This window comes from Notechis scutatus, chromosome Z (genome assembly GCF_049901735.1).
Source record: "Notechis scutatus isolate UNSWTSFEM ecotype Mainland chromosome Z, rNotScu1.2, whole genome shotgun sequence".
Lineage (NCBI taxonomy): Eukaryota > Metazoa > Chordata > Lepidosauria > Squamata > Elapidae > Notechis > Notechis scutatus.
Genome location: NC_142025.1, coordinates 109,037,189 through 109,060,004, shown reverse-complemented (window position 1 = coordinate 109,060,004; position 22,816 = coordinate 109,037,189). Strand labels below are relative to the sequence as shown.

Below are 22,816 nucleotides of genomic sequence, written 5' to 3'. Positions count from 1 at the left end.
TTCACATCCTTCTTTTATCTTCCATTTATATCAGGACAAGATTGTCTTAACAACTTCAAGGTCCCAGCTTGATCACATGATATTGGCCTGGTATTTTTCCCTCCAACTCAGAATGTAAAATTTTGTCCTAATCTCTCCTCCTATCTTCTTTCTGAAGAGTGCTTTTTCACACCTAAGCTAACAGGATTCCACTACATTAACAATGTGAGAATGGAAAAATGTTTAGTGCTATTCCATGGCATTTCAGGGTGGATTGATCAAGCAACATGATACAAGCTGTAAGTCTGTGAGTCTTGACCAAGTGAGGGATCATCTTACCTTCCCTTAGGTTATTTAGTTCTGGATATACGAGTCATGCTACTGAATATACATCAACTAACCAGTAAACTGGAAATATTGGCATACAAGCAATGAAGGAATATAAATGAATAGAACTCTGGATCTTATAGGAGTAACGTACACAAATGGGCAAGAAGGCAATTGTGGTAATTGAGTGAACTTGGGTGGATATCTTTTTAGAGATTATCTGTTTATTTGGAGTTGCTTTCATTTCCTATTTCCTGAAGAGTTTAATGCAGAAAGCCCCGAGTTGATGGTCCTCCTTTTTTGTTGAATCCCTTATAGTACCTGCCACCTGTTAAACCAGCACCTCTTTGCAATTTTTCCCATTGAGGAATTTTTGCATCTGAATAAATATTAAAGCTTGTCAGCAGAGGGCACTATAGGATATTTTAAAAGAACTGTATTACAATTAATAGCAGTAAAGGGAAGTTATTTGTCAAATTAAGTCGTAGTTATCTGTCAGTTAAGGGTGTCTTTTTGTTTTCTTTTTTTGCTCCAGAACCATGACTGTAATTTTTATATCTCTGACTAAGTTACTGACAGAAGCCTTTTTCCAGCTCAGTGAACTACTATCATCATTTTACAAATTTATTTTAGATAAAAAATTAAAATATGTTGGTATTTTACCTTTGTGCCCCTCCCCCCCCCCTTTTTTTTTTCCCCTCTGGAAGTTAGTATCTAGAGGGATCTCTTATTATGCTCTCTCTGCAAAAACAATCCTGTGAAGTAGACTTAGCGGAGGTATGGTGGTTGGCCCATAGTCAACTAACAAGTTTCAGAATCAAGCTGGGAATTTGCTAAGGCAAACATTAATGCCTTAAGTACTACACAAACACTCTCTCTATATTGATCCCATGTTATTTAATGCCAAAATTACAAAAGATTAGGATCAGTCTCAGGAATACTAGGATCAGTCTCAGGAATACGCATAAACTAGTTTTGATTCAAGAAGATTCCCTTGGGCAGGGGATTGGACTAGATGACCTACAAGGTCTCTTCCAACTCTGTCTATTAGATTCAGAGTATGGCTAGGTGTTTCCTAAAGTTGAATTTTACTAAGCATCTCTTTTCCAGAGGCCCTGTGAAGTATCTTTTTATCTTCTACATACATAAAAGTGAAATACCACTCACACATCACAAATCTCCAGAACTGTAAAGCCTACAAACTTGAAATTTGGCACTCTAAGAATGAGATATGGGGGAGAGGAACATTTTACTTGGAAAGTCCTTATATCTCACAGCACAAAGCACTTCTTTTTGCCCCTAATGATTCAAGGAAACAAACTGGAATTTTTATTTTTTTTAATTTGTTATCAAATATATAACCAAATCAGAATTCTAAGAATGATTAATAATAAGAGAAAGAGATAACAGGAGGTTAATATAGTCAGATATCCAGGAAACTTTTCACTATGCACAATGCAGGTTATATTTTCCCCCCTGTAGTTGAATGGTAATATTATATCAAGTGCTATGTGCAACTTGTGTTACAATTACATTTCCAACTGATTATAAATCAACAGCACTTACATGGAAAGTGCTCAGGAGAAAAATTAAAACAAAGACAACAGGAATCCCACTGGCATGAGGGACACCATCATTAGAAACTGAGTTTTTTTCTATAGTGTGTTGAATCCAGTCCGTATAAGAAGTTACTCTGGTATAGACTCCAGGTCGGTTGGGTTCAGAACAACCCACCCCAAAGCTCACAATGCCGGCTAGAAACCATGTACCATTCAACTTGCAGGCCAGGGGTCCCCCAGAGTCACCCTAAAAAGAAAGAAAAGAATTAACTAGGATCACTCTTCCAGTAAGTAAGACCTAAGGAAGTACTGTGCATTTTGAGTTTAAATTTAAGCAGATGAGATGAATTTGGCCATTCACCACTTCCTCTTAATGTTATTTAGCCAAGCCCTTCCCCTTACTGAAAAGGGGAAAATAATAGTGGTGGTTTAAAAATAAATGTGAAAATAATCTTGTGGGGAATCAATATTAGATCTTAAATGGCTTTGATATGGGTTTGAAGGCTAGCTAAGGATATTGTCGGCATGCTTAGAAGCTTTTGTTACTCTGCTTTCAGTAATTTATGACATCATCGGAGACATACTGGAGAAAATTTCCTTGCTGCTTTGTGGTACCATCTGCCTCAGAAGGACTATGTAAAATCAAAACTTTGGATAAATTGTTTTAGGGGAGGAAATATACTGCCATTAAGAATGTACTGAGAGCCTTAGTGACTCAGCCTTCCATCCTTTCAAGGTGGGTAAGATGAGGACCCAGATTATTGAGGACAATATGCCAACTCTATAAACTGCTTAGAGAGGGCTATAAAGCACTGTAAAGCTATATATAAGTGCTATTGCTATTGCTACTGCAAGAACAGTACATACATTAGATTGAGAAACTATAGTTTACATTCAAGCTTCATCACATAATTTATCAAATTTACTTTAGGCTGTCATTATTTTAAGACATGTTATAAATATCAACAGGAAACAAAACCAGTTCTGCCCTAAACTACCTAGAGGAAGAGTGAGATATGGAAAAATGTTTTAAGGTGGTTGCTTATTGTTACATTTGGGGGGGATGGAGAACTAGATTAATTTCCTTATTTTAAATGGGAGCCACAAGAAAGCATGTGCAAAAATGTGTTGTCGGTGATGTTAAAATCCGCGTAGTTTATGAACTGATAAGCAAATAAAATTATTAGTAAAAAATATTTGGGGAGGAGCAGATGCACTTAATGATTTGCAAGCATGCTCATTGAGCACACGACACTATACATTGGAGAAAAAATGATTGGTAGAATGGATCTAAACAAGAGTACTTGTACTACAATTAACTGCACTAACTTAGTGTTTCTTATAAACAGAGAAAATCTTTTACTTCTTAATTATAATAAACTTCATTTTAGTTGACTAACTTTTAGCCAATTAAGGATCAACAATTAGCAGGTTTGAGCAATTATTTTGGGATCAGAGGCCATATTCAAGAAATAAATCATATCTGGGGCTTTACTGTAAGAAATATGAGGCTTGGCCAAAAAAAAAAGTGAACAGTACAGAGTGAAATCAGTGCTAAAATACCTGCCTTTCAGTTGCATTCAGTTGCTTATTTCTATTTTCAGACCCAACATTGCAGTTGCTTAACAACCATGGTCAACTGTCAATCATAATTACTCATATTACTGGTAAACCCTGAGTTAAGAACTGAAGCTGTTTTGAACCTATTTTTATCATGACCACTATGATTCACAGTCAGTATTAAGATTCCAGTGATTTTTTTTTCCATCCTGTATACATTGTTTGAAGAATCTGTTTGATGTACTGATTGAGAGACCTAATTCTAATCCTGCCTTAGACAAGAAGCCAGAGAGGTGACCATGGGCCAGTCACTTTCTATCAGCCCTCGGAAGGAGTTAATGACAAACCACTTCTGAAAAACCTTGCCAAGTAAGCTGCAGGGACCAATAGGCAGCCTCCAAGAATTGAACATTATTGAATTATTGAAGGGAAAAATGGCTCACACATTTTGCTCAGCATGGTTATATAATAAATTACAAAGTCCTAGTTCCCAAACTCATGATAAACAAGCAAATTCTATAATAGTATAATGTCTGCTACAAATCACAATTGGTCCGTGGCTCTCATCCTCTATTTTTACCTGGCAAGAATCTTTCTTTCCTTCTGGATATCCAGCACAGATCATGTCATCATAAATTAGCTTGTAGTCTTTTGGCAAAACTTCAGTATCTATGTCAGAGCTGCTGGAGTCATTATGGTACATTTCATCACACTTATCAACATCTAGGATTGGCATTTCCAATTTTTGCAGAGTCCGAGTGACGAAAGAGGCTGGTACAAAAAAAAACAAAATAAGAGAAACTCTGAGACTGAACACTAGCTCCTAAATATTTAAAGGTGGAGCCTTCCTCCATTTGCTTTTAAAGATCAAAGGAGTAAATGGAAGTATCTGTGGTGCTTTAGTCTGCAAGCCTCATTTTAAATCACTGCCAACTCCTCCAGTTCATCTACCAAATGTTTGAGATCCACACCCTTTGCAATAATGTTATTGCACCACCAACTACATTCTTGATGCCACTAAGTGGCTGATTAAAAAACAAACATATTGCAATTGCAAAAACAATGAATGTAATTAACCCTGTTATGAGGACTGTAAGTCATGGGTTACATGTGCCTCACAACTCATTTATTACAGAGCCTTCCAAATCATGGCACCAAAATTCAGTGTCAAATCACTACTGCAAAAACAATATTTTTACAGCAATAAACAATATTATAAACCCTCCATAAAGTTTATAGCTTAATTCCTCTCAAAATACTGGGGGAAGGGGAAATCCTTCACCTCCAAATGGAGACCTCATGCCTTGTAGAAGCCTGAATTATGCACTTAATCTAAGAAGACCCCACCTTTTTCTTACCATCTGGATAGAGGTCCCCCCAGCCAGTGACCCAGCACATCATCCCTACAGGGAAAGGTTCAGGATCTGCAACAGTGGATAAGCAGATAGGCAAGATGGTTCGGGAGAAAATGACAGGCTCCTCTAGTTTCACCAACGCAATATCAGCACTCAGCCCAACTCCAGCATAATATGGATGTACTACAATCAGGCTTATAGCAGATGAGACCATGGTGGATGCTGGTTTGGGGAGTTCATACTCTCCCAGATGTACTCGATACTTGGATGCAACTAGTGGCCTATAGGAGCCAAGGGGAAAAATAATCAGTCTTCTATCATCCTTGCTCGGCTCTGAAACACAACAGGAAATCTGCTGCTTTCAAATTAAGTGCTTCAGACAATGTTTTTACCATGTGGTTGCTCTGTCTTGTTCACAGAGCATTGTGGAGAGCATCATTTATATATTTATGCCATCAAATCAAATATTTATTATGATCAAAGATCAGCATCAGGAGGGAGAAGGCAAAGTAGAAATTCAGATTTCTTGGCCCTTCAAGTCTCAAAATGTACCTCTAATGTCACCCTGAGACGAGAGGTGGGCCTCATGAAAGTGGAGACTAGATGTGGGCAGCTGGACTCAAACTATCTTTTTTTCTTCTTCTTGGCCTTGACCTATTAATTATGAAGGACGACTTTCAGTCATCATGAGAAAAGGTAGTGGCAACTAAAATCTCATCCTTGGGCATCTCTCCAAACCTTCTACTCAGAATGGAATAAGATTAGGCAAATCACACATTAAACAATGTGTGGCAGAGCACAACTGGATTTAGCCAGGTCTCCAACCTTTTATTGTCAATGAATCCAACAGGCACTCTGCCTTCCCTATGGCATATTCAACTAGCCTCAAAGAGCCTAACTACCAGAGATCTTTACTTTGTCAAGATGTCATGCATTCCTCTCAGCTGTACTTTAAGGCTAATACAAGACGATTCCTTACTCAGAAAGAAAATGCCCCTGTAACTCTGGACACACAGAAACAACCTATTTTTCCATTGCCTATACAGGTAGTCTTCGAGTTACGATCACAATTGACCCAAAAATTTATGCTGCTAAGTGAAACATTTGTTAAGTGAGTTTGCCCCATTTTACTATCTTTCTTGCCACAGTTGTTAAGTGAATTGTTGCAGTTGTTAAGTTAGTAATATGGTTGTTAAGTGAATCCGGATTCCCCATTGACTTTGCTTGTCAGAAGGTCACAAAATTACATAACCCCAGGATACTGCAATCATCATAAATGTGAACCAGTTGCCAAGGTCTGAATTTTGATCATGTGGTCATGAGGATGTTGCAGTGGTTGTAAGTATGGAAAAACAGTCATAACTCACTTTTTTCAGTGCTGTTGTAACTTTGACTTATCACTGTAATGGAGCCTGCCCGGTCACATGGCTGACCTAATTTTACAATCTTTTTGTGGTGTCATTAAGCAAATCACCATGATCCTTAAATGGACCTGCACTCATCAAGCAAACACCACAGTTGTTAAGTGAATCCATTGTTCATTATGGGGCGTTTTTGCTGAAAAATCAGAGAACACTGGTTTCCAGCAAAGCCATACATCAGAGGTTTCCACACCTGGCAACTTTAAGACTTGTGGACTTCAACTCCCAGAATTCTCCAGCCAGTATAGCTGCCATAAATCATGATCACTAAGCATCTGAAATGCAGTCAGGTCTGGGAGAAGTGGGTGGGCATCAGAACTTTGGAGCTCGGTCATCAGTACCTTTTGGGGTGGTCCATCATAACTTTGAACAGTTGCTAAGCAACTGATTGTTCAAGTCAAGAACTATTTGTATTGTATAAATATCCAGGGAGCACAGGGTAATTCCATACCTCCCTGCTACTCACCGATACTAATACTATTATAACATATAATGTTCCCAGGTTCTGGCAGCAGCACTTCAAATCCATCAGAATTTTACCTGTGCCATAAACCAGTTTTAATAAACATTTAGCTCAGTTTAGAATGTTTTGTTTGTGAAATGGTTTGCCAAACTTTATGTTCCCTATCCCTATCTAATACTTTCCCCTCCTTTAAGATTTCTTTTAAGCCTTTGTTTATTATAAATAATTTTGTTTTATTTTTTTTTTAGTTTTTATCATATTTTAGCCTTTGATGTATTTTATGCTTTGTAATTGGCTATACGTCTCCCTCCTTTAGGTCTTTGATCCTAATAAAATTTTGATTATATTCTTGTTATCTTCATAAAGCTGCCAGGTAGGCTACATGGCATGGGTGGATCTAATGCTAATGCTATCTTCATAAAGGCAAGATAAAACTGGTGTACTGCCAAATTTTTGGACTTAGTTGAAGTGCTATCATTCCCTAGTGCTATAGCTCCATCTTCAATTATTGATTCCATTAAAGAAGAGAAACTGGCTGAGAAACTGTCTATTTAATGCAAATCTGCTACTCACCCGTTAAAGCAATGAGCAGCTGTCACCACCCACTGGGAGGAAATGAGACTTCCACCACATACATGAAGTCTGTTTTCTCGTATGCTGACCTGCCATGGCCATTCCCCTTCTTCAGCTCTCTTCCCACCAACAATTCGAGAGGAATGTACTTTGGGGTGCCCACAGACTGTAAAAGAAAAGAGAGAGAAATGTGAGAAGAAGGTTAGAGCTGTGGAAATTGTTGAAATCATATTATGGATGATGCTACATCCTTTTTACAAGAAATACAGCCAACCTTGTCATAATTCAGCTCACGTGTGAATTTTTATATTATTATTATTATTATTATTATTATTATTATTATTATTATTATTATTATTATTATTATTATTATTATTTAATCTTTAGTGAGATTTACAGCCAATGGGACTGGTTGGTAGCTCAACAGCTCGTGACCTAACCAAGGACCTAGGAACTGTTCAGGTGGCATTGGAGGATATAAGCTGTTCCAAGTAGGGTGGTTTTTTGTAGAATCAGGGTATTCAAGTCTGATAAATTCAGGATTTCCAAATAGTGAGGCAGCCCTTTAGGTCTTGCTCCAAGGGCTCCAATTACAATTGGGATAACACACGATTTCTTTTTCCAAAGTTGCTCAACTTCAATTTGTAAGTCGTGATACTTTGTGATTTTTTATTATTACTATTATTACTACTATTATTACTATTACTATTACTATTATTATTATTATTATTATTATTATTATTATTATTACTATTATTATTATTACTATTATTATTATTACTATTATTATTACTATTATTCTTTTGTAAAGCCACAAGCTATTTGGATGAGTGAAAATAACATAAGTTTACTTTAAATTCTTATTTTTTTTTTATCCATGATTGAAAAATAGATGGCATTTTTTACTTTCTGTTTCAAAATATGGCCAGAACAGAAACTCTAAGATTCAGATGTGAGTGTTTTCACTTCAGTTCAATCCTAAAAAATATTATAGGTAAAGTTGACTGACTGGGCTTTATTCCTGATGATCTCACAAGCACATCCAGACAATTTATTTGGTAAAAATATTTAAATGATAACTGTTTTCTTGGTTTTTTTAAAAAAAAATCTTCTCAGTTTCTGAGAGAGAAAGAGAAAGGGAGAAAGATGGGGAGTGAGAGAGGAGAGAGAGAGAGAGAAAAGGGAGAAAGGGAGATAGAGAGGAAGGGAAAGAGAAAGAGACAAAGGGTGAAAGGGGGGACGAGAGAGAGAAAGAGCAAACGGGAAAAAGGAAGAGACGGGGGGAGAAGAGAGAGAGAGATGAGAGACAAAGAGAGATGAGAGATCCTGGTGTTTTGTTTTCTGTGGGAAATGGGTCCAAATAACTCTGAGTACAGAACCAGGCAGAACCAGGCATCCAAGTGTCTGAAGGACCCCATCCTGTCAGTAGGAGTAGGGGTGCTTCAGCGAGCAGCATGCTGGATTCATATTAGTGGTCCGCGGGATTTAAAATTATGAGTTTGGTGGTCCCTGAGGTCTAAAAGATTAGCAACCCGTCCTACAGGTAAGAGCTAAGGATACTTGTTAGGGTTAGGAAAGATATCCCAGATATATAGATAGGAAAAATGATTACTAGAAAGACCTATGAGCAGTAGATTAATGAACACATATGGTAATAAAAATATTATTGTTTAATATGTGTAAATATTAAACATAGTACATATGTTTAATATGTACCTGAATATTGGACGTTTTTAAAAAGAAATTGGACAACCATTTGTCTGAAATGGTAAAGGGTTTCCTGCCTAAGCAAGGGGTTGGACTAGAAGATATCCAAGGTCCCTTCCAACTGTTATTCTATACTATTCTGAATGTGCTATCATTTATCTATAATCCGCAGGAAAACCTTTGCTTATAGGTACATAAGAAAAATAGGGGTTCTCCAGGTAATTTCATAATGATAAAATATCTCGGGCCTCCAGACATCTTTTAAAAAATAGTTAGAGACTAGTAGACAAACTAATATCTCTTCCAAATATTTTAGACAACTCTTTTAATTCCTTGCCATTCCATTGGTTGGGAATGAGGGGAAATATATTTAAAGGATATCTAATTATCTACTGATGTTTAAAACATTTTGTGTTTGCTTAGCCAGGTGTCATATATTTCTACTTTAGAAGTTGTTGACAACTGCTGTATGTTTAGAGTAGGATGAGTCATAACTAAAAGTAATTACATTGAAACAAATTATATCTAACACTAGGTAGAAAGAGCTGTAGAAAGAATGTAGGCAGATGGGTGTTGATCAAGCAGCAATAGATAGATGGAGGCAGCAACTAAATTTTGCTAATTACAGCTCCTAATATTCTTAATTATCATGGCCAATTATAAGGGGTGCTGGAATTTCTGCTGGAATTTCTACTGGAGTTCAGCAATATTCATAGCTTTTATGCTACACATAATTTACAAAAATGTAAACAGTGGAATTAAATGAAGAGTAGCATTTATACAAGACAGCAAGAAAAAGAATTGCATATACTATGTGTATGTGTACATAGTTGTCACCTACCTAGCTCTCAGGTATGTTTATTAATAAGCACAAGAGGCCCATATAGTACACAGCATCCATGCACAGCCTGCCAGATGATGTCTCTTTATACTGCAGAGGGTTTTTCTCATCCACGTATAACTGATGTGCTCACATGGAAGTCTCCAGGCACCACACTACACTGCATTTGCAAGTGTGTGCATTTTTAATCTCTCTCTCTCTTTGTATATGTATACAGTCTTCTGTTTCATGAATATCTCTGTACTACATTGAAGCATAATATGCATATTATACATGGTCATCTTGAAAATGAGTAAGTTTTTGCACCAAGTGGGTCATCACAGATGGTTGGAAAAAGGAGACTCACATATGTATGTATTTCCTACTAAACTAAAAAACACTTATACACTGTGACACTCTTTCTAAATTTCCTGGCCATAACCTAAAGCACATAACAAGAAGGAAATATTTTTTAAACTATAAATAAAGAAGTATCAAAGTGTCCGTGTGTGTGTGTGTGTGTGTGTGTGTGTGTGTGTGTGTAAAGGCTTATTTATAAGTCTGAAACTTATTCCTTATGTTACAGATATTATATGCTGTGAATATATTACAAATATGCTACATAATGTATACTATATTAGAATAAGTCATGAGTTTAGTTTAGTTTAGTTTATATTAGATTAGATTAGATTATTGTCATTGCACCTCGAACAACAAAATTAAATGCCATTTTCAGCAAGGGTGAGCTTCAAAAAATTTAGCAACTGGTTCTATGCCCGGTTGTTGGGTGGGCGGGGCCATGGTGGGCATGGCCTAGTCTGCCACCTCCACCATGGGGTGGGGGGGTGTTTTCACCTTCCCCAGGCTCTGGAGGCTTTTCTCAAGCCTCTGGGAGGATGAAAACAGCCTCGCCAGGCTCTGAAGGCTCTGTGGAGGCCAGAAATGAGCCCTTTTCTGGCCTTCTGGAACTTCCATGAGCCCCATTTTCACCCTCCTCAGGCTCTGGAGGCTTTTCTCAAACCTCTGGGAGCCCTCTCCCCGGGCTCTAGAGGCTGTCTGGAGGCTGGAAATGGGCCTGTTTCCAGCCTTCCGGAGCCTCCGGGAGGCCCATTTTTTGCCCTCCCCAAGCCTCCACACGGGCCCTGCACTTACCTAGGATCCAAAACGAGCCACGTGGAGCCTCTTAGGAGGGGAAGGGAGAGGTGGGTGGAGCCAGCCAGTCGTTACAACTACCAGTTTGGTGAACCAGAAGTAAAATTAATATTCAGTTCACCTGAACCGATGAGAACTGGTAGCAGCCCACCCTTGATCTTCAGTATAGTGGGTTTATAGAACAACCATATCTAGCCTTTTCCTGAACCCACTGGGAAACTCACATTGCTGGAATGTGTGTATTACTGATAACAGAAGATCCCGAAAGTATGTATAAGTGAATTATACCAGGTGAAACATCAGTAAGCATAGAAATGTAGTAGATTGCGTTTTTCATGGAGTTATGGAACAAAGGAGTAAAATTGGGAGTAAAATTGTAAAATTGCTGATAAGATTAGGGCAAGATGTACCATACAAATGGATTCAGAGTAAACAAGCTGGGTATAAAGAGAAGACTGGATCCCCTGAATGCGAGACAACTCTTGTTGGAGCAAGAGATGCCCTAAGTCTGTTTCCCTGCCCGCTCTAACACAGCTTGATCACTTGTGTTGAGAGTGTATGTGAGTATTGTGTGAATGTGTAGTCTAGTTGGGCAACAATACCTACAACAACCTGAATGGCATAGTTACCTGAATGCCTTGTTAGGCATAGTTAATTGAATAGCCTTGTTGGGCTTAGTTATTTGAATAGTTGGGCATAGTAACATAAATAGCCTTGTTGGGCATAGTTAATTGAATATCCTTGTTGGGTATAGTTAATTGAATATCCTTGTTGGGCATAATTCTTTGAATAGCCTTGTTGGGCATAGCTCTTTGAATAGCCTTATTAGACATAGTTATTTGAATAGCTTTATTGGGCATAGTTATTTGAATTGTTGAACATAGTAATCTGAATAGCCTTGTTGGGCATAGTAACATAAATAGTCTTGTTGGGCATAGCCTATTCTTTAAGATAACTTTGAAATTAGACAAGTATATATGTTGTGGCTCCGATTCCTGAGCCTGTGCTGTCAGAGGACTTGGAAGATGAGGAGAAGGAACAGGGAATGCCTTCCTCCCCAGGACCTTCCTCTCTGGCAATGCCTTCCTCCCTGATAATGCCTCAGGTTTCATCAGACAACCGAGAGGAACAGCACGAAATTAATCAGGAGGAAGGCATATCGGAGCAGCCCCTGACAGGGAGTCAAGAGGAAGAATGTTGGCTTGATCCTAGGCAGAGTCGTAGGGAGAAACGTGAGCAGTAACATAGGAGGCGTGGGAGGGTCAGAGAGTGAGCTGAGTCATTGAGCCACACCCCACAGGGGATAAAAATGGGTGTGTTGTCGGCTGGAACTTTGTACGGGACAAAGTTTGATCTTACTTCAGGTTTTCTTTGTGTATGATTTTTGTGGTCTGCCTTGTAATTTTCTGTAAGTAGCTTTTTACTTGTTATCAGTTTGGACTTGGCAGGCAGAGTGTGTTGGAATGCCAAAGACGTTATCAGTTCCAAAGAATTAACTCTGTGAAGTCCGAGCCAGCCAACCTGCCTGTGTTTGTGTGAGTTTGTACTTTTTCATCTTTTGGGAGAGAAGAAAGGTGAGACAGAACATATATATATACATACATACATGCATACACACACACATATAGATATAGATATAGATATAGATATAGATATAGATATAGATATAGATATAGATATAGATATAGATATAGATATATAAAGAGAGAGAGAGAGAGAGAGAGTAATTAAGCTTAGTTGCACACTTCCTTTCTTTTTGTCTGAATAACACAAGAATAACAATAATAATAATCTCTAGGCCTTTCCTCCCCCATCATTAAATTAATTATCTTTACTTAGTTGTGTTCTTACCTTTTTGAGCATCACTGTTTTCCACACCTAAAATACAATAAATAAAGTCAAAGTGATGGAGTAAAAAAAAAAAAAACATTACTATTAGAAGATAGAGTTCAGGAGGTATTTACCAAAAAAAAAAAAAAAACAATCCTGGGTCAATTTTTTATTCCTCAGAACACACTCTCCACAACAGAAAGGTTGCCATTCTTGGGGAGGGAGGAAGAATTATAATCACTTTTATTACAAAATAGTTTAATAATAATTCTTTAGGACAGTGCATCTCAACTTTTTCTTCACCACGGGTCCCCTTTCTCTTAAATACCTTTCATGGCCACAGACCATGGCCACAGACCCCCAAGACAACTCAAGATTTAAATCATAACATCTCTTCAAGCCTTTGTAAACACCCTGTGACATCGCCGACCCTCAGGGGTCAGCAAATTGAGAACCACTGCTTTAGAAGCTAAGCCAATCTATCTAACAGTTAAACATGGCCACATGTGAAATCTTTAATTGGGTCAGCTAAAGACCTAGTAGTCATAATTATACAATAAGAAACCTTAGTTAATGCTAACATTTGAAAACCCAGACTTGGTTAGCTTGTTATGCAAAGCCAGAAAAGATGTTAAACCCATAAACAAATTGAGCGTCTTCCACGAAGGCTCTCTGCATGTGTAACCAGCTCATCTGTAACATATCACTATGTCGTACCTATATTTTTGTTAATGAATTCAATGTTTGGTTAATTTATATTGTCACCTCTCCTCTTACCATTTTCTTTCTCAACAATATTTGTAGGTATTTCTAATCCATGCTATAAACCTTTCAGTTGTTTTTGATCCAAAAAACTAACATGAGAGGAGATCAGATGGCATGGGTTTGCATTGTTCTGACTCACCAAACATGTTCTATCAAAAGCCTGCAGAGATCTTTCCCAAACCTGATTCCTAGGGAAATGTAACTGAGTTAGACCTTGAACATGGCAGGTAAGGTCAATCCAGTAAAAGAGATTCCACTAAGAAAATTCCTTGGTTAGTAATAGCAATAAATCTTTCTCTGAAGACTAATAAGCAGCAAATCTGATCTCTCTAACTTATTTTTACAGAAATAGGAAGAGAATAATAACCCAAATTTCCTATGAACCCATATGCCCGCAAACTATTTCAGTCCAGTAATTTGTCAACTGCATAATACATCAAAGTGATTGATTGTTATATAATGTACAAGGAGAGAAAATAAAACCCATCTGCATTCCAAGTGTAGAAATCTACATACCTATGCACTTTCCTTTCAAAGTGGGATTTCTACCTGTATCTGATTAGTGAAACACAGCAATTTTTTTCCTTAACATTTTTTTTAATCAGAAGGAAAGCAATACTTGTTGGACGTTTCAGCCTCCATGCCCCAGATTTCCTGTTCCAATGCTCTGCAAGAATCCACATATATTTCCCATTTTCCCCAGAAATCAGTGCTTCAAATGTCTCAGGATTTGCAATTCATCCAGAATCCCTTGTAGTACTTCAACATTTTTTCAGATTTTTCTCCATCTGCTCAGAGAACCTAGTGGTTTAGAATCTTTACTTTTCAAGAGAGGATTTGATGACTCAAATGGAACAGAGGCTGTGTCTGTATTCCCCAACACTAGTCTAGGTGATCAAGTACCATCCCAACAACTATAGAAAATACCTCTACACATTCTCACATATTTACACAGAGAGAGAAACACTTTCTGTCCTGGCTACCCACCTTTCAGCAACAGAAATAGCAGCACAATCTGGGAGCAACAGAGACACAGCATTGTCCAGAACTAGCAACGTTCAGTCATCCAATCCTAATGCAGATCAGGTACAGAGGAACAGCACACTGGGCTGTGATGCTCAGGTCAAGCACCCAGGACTTGCAGAGAACAAAAGGAGCAATCTCTTGACTGTTGCTTAATATCAAGCAGACTGCCAAAGAGACCTGAGCTGCTTAGTATTGTCCTTCTCTCACTCCACCCCCAGATTTTCAGTGGGGCGAGTTGAACTTCCTACTCACAGGCTGTAAATCAAGTTATCCCAACTATTCTATCTTCACCTCTGGGTGGGGTGAAATGGTTTAAGTAATTTGGAGTAATATTGACAATTATCTTATAGCAGCCAGCTATTGAAGGTAAGAGAAAAAGCTGTATCTATTATAATTTCAAGAATTAGCATTATATAGTTTTCAGGCACCATGCAGGTTACTGGTAACAAAAAATTTAATGCCTGGAAAACTTCCAGTTTGAAGGGCTTCGGTGACAGACAGAAATCCGCGATTGTGAGCGGTTTTGGTCTGGGCTTGCCGCTGGAGCGCCCCAAGCCGGCTGGTTTCGGGGCTAAGCCACCCCGTAGAGGTGGTGAAGAGGGGGGAGACTGCCAGCCAGGTTGAGGAGAGCCGCATCTCTCCTCCTCAGCTGGCCATTACTCCCTTTCCCGAAGGCGGTTGCAGCGGTGGTCAGAAATGGCCACCACAAAGAAGAACTCGACCGGAAAAGAATGTGCAGGAGGAAGATAAGAAGTGAAAGTTTTGGCTGACCGGGTTAAATTGCAAAAGCAACAACTAAGGTACCCTGGAATTTAAACGTACAAAAAAATAACATCGCTCCCAAAGAAGAGTCAGAAGCAGTGAAGGAAAGTGAAAAGGGAAAGGTTTGGCTTTTTTTTTCTCTTCTCTCTCCTTCCCTATACTGACAACTAAGAGACTTAAATATGAAATCGGAAAAATCCGCTTTGACATCAATAGGCAATTAAGCTGAAAATAAAACAAAATGCCAAAGGGATAATAAAGATTTCTGGACATTAAAAATTTTCTTTTTCATAAGCAGGAAGGAGAGAAAAGAATAAGGGCAGGATCTGGAAGAGGGAGGAGACTGCCTGGAATTAAAAAGAATCTACAGTAAAACTTCAACAAGACTTCTAAAAGATAAATTTTAACTGAAACTTTGCAACTAAATAGTAACCCCAGGAAGAGAAAGTGAAAAAAAAGAAAAAAGAAATAGCTTGCGTGTATTTGGATTATTTGGTGATCTTTGGATTCTTGGTTATTATATTTGAATGACTAAAATCAATCAGGTGTTGTTAAAAATTTATACAATGGCACCACTTCTGGATGAACTGAAAATGGAACTTAAAAAGTACAAAGAAGATGCACAAGAAGGGAGAAGTTATTTTGGCTTCGTTTTTCAATTCTTAGAAATGGAGATTTGGAACTATGAGAAACAACAAGAAAAGACTGCAAAACAAGAAGACTGGGACAAAGAAGAAGCCATCTTTAATGAACAAGCAATTTTATGTGGGAAAGAAAAAGGAAAGGGGGGAAAGAGAATGGAGAATTTAAGACTTAAAAAAACAACCAAAGAAAAGAAAAATAATTCGAAAAATAAGTATAATACTGGAAAGCAACAGAAGAGGGGAATACAGAAGAGAGAAATAGAGGTAGAGAGACACGGCGGTAAAAAGGGGAGAGAGAAGAAGAGAGGGAAGAAGGAAAGGAAAAGAAGTTACAAAGGACCGGAGCAAAATATAGAGAAACAGGACCTATTTAGAGATAATGGGTGAAAATCTAACTGAAAAAGAGATTCTGTAAAGGTACATAAGATTGTATTGTTATAGTAGTAATAGAAATAACTTTAGAAAATTGGAAACAACGTATGATTAAAATGAGGGATAAAATAGTTAGTGTAATTTAGTGAAATGTTTGTGAATAAAATAAGTGAAATAAAATAAATGAGAAAATTGAATTAGGAAGGAACGGGAACATTTTAATTAGTTAATGTTTTATAAAATATAAGTGAAGGGGGGGAATTAACTATGGAAAGCTTATAATTGTTCCCATAGACGTATGATATTTAATTGAAAAGTAATGTTAAAGATGTTAAGACTTTAATGAATATTAATATTAATGATAGAATTGAATTGGAATGGAATGTTGTTTTAATTATATACATTTATAACTTTTTTTTTTAAGAATACAGTGTGTAATTTAAGAATGTACCAAGCAGAATCCGAATGGAAGTTATGTATTATATTGAATGTTACAACTTTAGGGAAAAGATATAAAGGCGTCATACTCCAATCAGTAACTACAGGAGAAATTTTGTTTAATGAGAAAAGATAATAGATAATTGAAACAGGACAGACAAAAAATATAAATACAATGATTTGAATTGAGATAATTAAAATAAAATTGAGAAAATTAAAAGAGGGGAGAAGCTATGCAGAAAATGTAAAATAGTAATAAGATATGGAATAGAATATAAAAATGAGCATGAACCTGAATTTGTGTCTGTACAAAGAAATGTAACCCGGGATTACGCTACTTTCAAAAAAGATGTTTTATTTGTATTTTTTTTTCTCTTTGTGAAAACTCAAATAAAATTTACAAAAAAAAAAAAAAATTAATGCCTGGAAGATGTAGTTTCAGTATCTCTGGAACTTGCAAACTCAAAGGTGAACAGGATCCAATCTGGGTCAGTCATGAAACCAGAGGTTTAGTCTTCCAAGCTTTTGGACTCATGCTGGAGCCCATTGTTAAGTAACTTCTCTTTCACCAGAAATTGTGACATACATTCTGGTGAGAGAGAAGTTCCTTGAGGATGGGCTCCAGCAAGAGTCTGAAAGCTTGGAAGACTAAACCTCTGGTCCTGGAGATCAACTCACATTGGATCCTGCAACATTATCCTGGGATATATCATATGACAGAGCAATCTTGAATTTTCTTCTTACTCTTTTTTATGGCTAAGTTGATGTCATATAATGGCTGTTGCATACCTTCTTCAATGCTATCTCTGTGCTCAATACTACTATGCCAGAGGTTTGATTTGAATTTGGGTCTCTTCAGTCTAGTGCACAAATGTTTTTTCTGACTTGGCAACTTCGGGACATCTTTGACCATGTATAGCTGGTCTTCATTAAATGTAGGGTAAATGTTGATGTCACTGCATTGATGTAAAGCATGATACATATTCAAAACTTTGCGTGTTTTCTGGTCCAAGTTTTCCAGTTCAGCCAAAGTCTAGTTATTGATTCCATCTGGGTAGTGTATCACTGGAACTACCCCTGTATTAATGGCTTTAATTATGTTTCCAGCATTCAGCTTTGACTTGAATATTTTATGGACCCTTCTGAACAGAGGTGGTATTCAGCAGGTTCTGACCAGTTCTGGAGAACGGGTAGTGGAAATTTTGAGTAGTTCAGAGAACTGGCAAATGCTACCTCTGATCAGAGATTTTACAGTATCCTTCCCCTGCCACGCCCACCAAGCCACGCCCACAGAACCGGTAGTAAAAAAAAATTGAATCCTACCACTGCTTCTGGTGTATTCCTTTTGCATTGACTCTTTGACTTTTCCATTCAAGATGTTATCTGCTTCCAATATGCCTAAGTATTTGTAATTGCTAATGCTTTCATGATGCTTCCATTTCCCAGTTCTATTCCTTCTATTTTTTCCATTTACCTCACTGCATGGATAATATAGCACATTTTTCAAGTCCAAAGTTCATTTTGATGTCACTGCTGAACAGTTGATCTGTGTTGAATATTGATTTTTCATTGGGGCTTTTTGCATACATTTTTAAGTCATCCATGTATGGTAGATGATTTATCTTCCCATGTTGGCTTCAGATTTGGTAGCTCAGTTTTGAATTATGTCATATTATTGTCAGTGAGCTGTTGAACAGTAGTGGCAAAAGAATCTTCCTTGGAAGATTCCTTGTCTGATATTGACTTTACCAATATTATCCCCTTTTGCTGTTAGAACTGTTTTCCATTTTTGCATATTTGCTTTCAAAAATGTACAAATATTTTTGCTGATTCTAAAGATTTCCAGACAGGCATTAATCCAGCTGTGGGGTAATGAGTCAAATGCCTTCTTGTAATCAATCCACGCCGTATTTAAATTCATTTTTCTTTGTTTTGCATTTTTAGTACCATTTTGTCAATGAGCAGCTGATCTTTTGTTCCTCTTGCTTTTTTAAAATTTCCTTTTTGTTCTACCAGATGCAAACTGTTTTCCATCAGATGATTGAATACTGAATTCGTCAGTATTCTTGTAAAAAGTTTGAATGTTGTTGGCAGACAAGTAATTGGGCAATAGTTGCTTAGTTCAGTGCTCTTTTCTGGATCTTTCATTATCAAGTATGTTCGGCGACCTGTTAACCATTCTTCGCTTGTTGCATTTTGCATTTTGTCAAATTGAGTGGCCATGCAGTGATGGAGGCTGGTCAGGTGTTTTAGCCAGTATCCATGCAGTTCATTCAGGCCAAGTGCGCTCCAGTTCTTGACCATTATTTGTTTTGCAATCATATCAGTTGTTATTATAATATTCTCTATTTCATTTCGTGTTGCTTGTTTTTTTAATATCTTTGATGCAGGAGACAGTTTTATTGTATTCCACTGGGTGTTCCCACAGTTCTCTCCAAAACTTCAAAACTTTTTCTTTGCATGGGTGAACATTAGTTTGGACTTGATTTTCATCAAGTGGCTGGTAGAAGAAGTGCTGGTTTCTTCTGAATTGGACATTTTCACTGTATTGTTTTATTTTCCCTTCGTATCTTTCTATTTTCTTCACTGTTGCTATTACACGTTTTAGTTCTTCCATGATTTCTATTATCGTTTTTTCTTCCAGGTATTTTTTGAGTAAACTATTTTTCAGCTTTTTGTTTTTTAGTTTTCCTTCTTTCAAGTACTTTAAATTGCTGACATCCCCTCATAGTTTTTTTTTTTTTATTTTCAAGTCAAATTTTCCAGTTTGGTGTTCCAGTGGATTTCTTTTTTGGCAGTTTTTGGCAGTTTTAGTTTATTGTTTATTCCTTGTATTTTTTGCATAAACTATTTTTCAGTTTTTCATTCTTTGTTTTTTAGTTTTCCTTCTTTCAAGTATTTCAAATTGCTGACATCTCCTCGTAGTTTTTTTATTTTATTTTCAAGTCGAATTCTCCACTTTGGTGTTTCAGTGGATTTCTTTTTTGGCATTTTATAACCCAATTCTGCAGTTATAATGGCAGCTGTGCTGTACATTAGTTGGTTTGTTTCACATAGTGTGCTGGATGGAATAGAAATAAAAATGATGTTCACAGCAATTAGTAAATCTTCCACTCGTTTGCTATGCACTTCATTAATGGCAAACAGTCTTTTTCTTTCTGTGTTTTCTTTGATGTGGTTTTCAATTTTTTCTTTCAGCATTTTCACTAGATCACTTAATTCTACACTTTCGAGTTGTTGCACAGGAGGATCATCATCCTGTATGTTGCTTTCTTCCACTAGTTGGTCAGTTTGTTCAGGTTTTGGAACAATTTCTTCAGCCTGTTCATCATTACTTGTTGTTTTCTTTTTAACCAATGTTTCTAGATGTTGCATTTCTGCATCTGTAAAAAATGATGATGATATTCAAGTAAAAATCAATAAACCTCTGCTCAAAACTTGATCTGCTAAGTACCTAGAATTTGAACCTTGGCTGCTAGTTCACAGTATTGTAGATAAAGCCAGACCCACTAATAAGCATATTCATTGCTATTACATTTTCAGGTTAATGAATCATCTCTAGCTAAGGTCTGAAGGTGGCTAGCCTGCTCCCAGGATTCTAGCTCTGTAGCCTGGAAAATCTAACAAGATTCAGTAAACCAAAATTTGTATTTTCTTCCTTCAAGAAAATAAGGCCTTCTATCTTAGGAGAAGGTAAAGTGGCCTCCCAAATGGCATAGTTATATTATCCAGGAGTGGGCTGCTGCGGGTTCGCAAGGGTTCGGGAGAGCCCCTATCTAAGATTCTGTGCAGTTCAGAGAACCCCCAAATCCCACTCCTGGCTGGCCCCACCCACCCCAACCCTCCCCTCCCAGGAGTCCCCACATGTCCTGTTTTGGATGCAGGTAAGTGCAGGGCACACACGGGCCTTCTGGAAGTTCGGGAAGGCCGGAAATGGGCCTGTTTCTGGCTTCCAGAGAGCTTTTGGAGCCCAGGGAGGCCATTTTTACCCTCCCAGAGGTTCAAGGAAAGCCTCCGGAGCCCAGGGAGGGCAAAAACATCTCCCCACTGTGGTGTAGGAGGCCGATTAGGCCACCCCCACCATGGCCACACCTTCCCAGCAACTGGGTAGACAACCCTTCACTAAAATTTTTGAAGCCCACCCCTGATATTATCCAGTAATATCATAAGCCATACCAGAAAACAATGGGGACTTTTTTTCCATAAAAACTGGTAACTTTTAACCACATGCTAGGAGCCGTGGTGGCGCAGTGATTAGAATGCAGCATTGCAGGCTAAGTCAACTCACTGCCAGGAGTTTGATCCTCATTGGCTCAAGGTTGACTCAGTCTTCCATCCTTCTGAGGTCAGTAAAACAAGGACTGCAATTGTGGGGGCAATATGCTGACTGTGTAAACTGCTTAGAGAGGGCTGTAAAGCACTGTGAAGCGGTATATAAAGGGGGAAAAGGCAGATAATAGCACTAAGTGCTATTATCTGCCTCTTTCCCCTTTTTTACTTTCTTTGATTCTCAGTTAAATTTCTAGACCTTGCTTAAATGATTGTTTGAATCTGAAGAGTTCACTAATAGTTCAATCACTAAAACATTTGATTCAGGTCATTCATGACCACTATCTAATTATTATATTTATGAACATTTCTACCCATACTATACCATAATTAGTTTTCTCTTTCTTTCATATAAATCCACAGTACAGAGTTATTATGCACCATTACCTAAAAACTATGTTGAAATCACTGTTCCTCCAATGCAATGTAAATATAAATTCAATTTTCATTCTGTTCCTTCCCTATCCTAGCTGACTTCCCAGAAGACCAACCAAAATGCAAAGCACTGGAAGAGCAGGTTTTCCAGGAATTGTGCTGCTAATTTGGAACATTAGCACCATGCTGACAGTGTATATTAAAAAGTCTGTGAGTCATATCAGCACTGCCAAAAACTGTCAGCATACGTTTTACAGAAAGATATTAACATCCGAGTTGGTTTATGTTCCTGAAGCTACATCATACTTGGATACATATACTGTTCATATACATTTTCTATTCAATTTTATTTTAAAATATGATTTACTCATTTAGGAACATACAAGTCCAGTGATGTGCTAGTAAATATTTAAGATTTGGCTTTTCCAGCATCATTGCTATTCTGTGTTGTATCACTAGCACAGAAGCTCAGTTCAGCTCTGCTACTGACTCACAAAATTCCAGAAAATTTAATATTTTTTTACTCATGATCTTATTCAAACTGACACTGTACTCTCAACAATTTGCATTCTGCAATATTAATAATCATGGGCCCTGGCAGAGTGGCCCACAAAACTATAACAGCCCTGCTGGATAAAACCATTAGTTCATCCAGTCTATGTAAACATAGTAAACATAATCCCGGCCTTGTAGGAATCTGTCTAGTACCATTTTAAAACTACTCAAATCAGCTTTCATTACCACAATTATCACTAGCAAATTCCACAGCTTAATTATAATATACTGTAAGTGTTTGACAACAGTTTTGGGCTAGCCCTGGTTGTGTCATAGCCCCATGAATTTATACAGTCCCTGCAGAGTTTTGAGAGGCTCATAGAGTCTTCCCTGCCCTATTATAAAAACATGGTATGATTGTGAGCTTGAAATGTACGCATATGAGAAAGTGCATCAGCTCTGTTTTATACTGAAGCATTGGTTTCAGAAGGCAACTGTGTACCAGGAATGAATAAAACCCACAAGATTAAGATTACAGTATCAGTCTATAGCAGGAGAGAAAAATATTATCACATTACAACAATTATTTAATAAAAAGTACTGACTGTACTAAGAAAACAGATAGAAACTTCAGAGATTCCTTAGATATTAGCTCTTCACATAGCATGCTTAACTTCCAAACCATATTAGTAAGGCCTTTGCACCACCATTTACTTCCTGTGGCAGGCCCCTGTTTAACCAAAGTCTAGGTTTGCAAATACTAAATTGTAAGTTCACATAGGATGCTTCGCCAAACTCAAAGAAATTATATAATATCTCTCTTTGGCCATCTTTGATGAGACATTGAAACCAGAGCTCTGTAAA

At 37.5% G+C, this 22,816-nt stretch overlaps 1 protein-coding gene across 6 annotated transcripts in view; it reads right to left on the bottom strand.

Annotated features, from left to right (window-relative positions):
- Positions 1-1,627: 1,627 nt before the first annotated feature.
- LOC113423005 (serine protease 27-like) overlaps positions 1,628-22,816 on the bottom strand; it is a 30,218-nt gene continuing 9,029 nt past the window's right edge. The window contains exons 2-7 of one of the 6 annotated variants that reach the window (XM_087946653.1): positions 17,543-20,136; positions 12,768-12,794; positions 7,238-7,403; positions 4,784-5,061; positions 4,006-4,196; positions 1,628-2,112 (exon numbers count right to left, since the gene is read on the bottom strand). In XM_087946653.1, coding sequence (XP_087802779.1) covers positions 1,852-2,112; positions 4,006-4,196; positions 4,784-5,061; positions 7,238-7,403; positions 12,768-12,794; positions 17,543-17,735 — 1,116 coding nt within the window. In that variant the 5' untranslated portion in view covers positions 17,736-20,136 and the 3' untranslated portion in view covers positions 1,628-1,851. Of the gene's footprint in view, positions 2,113-4,005; positions 4,197-4,783; positions 5,062-7,237; positions 7,404-12,767; positions 12,795-14,498; positions 14,968-17,542; positions 20,137-22,816 lie in introns of those variants that run through there. The other 5 variants (XM_087946654.1, XM_026684209.2, XM_087946655.1 and 2 more) reach the window with 5 other exon arrangements.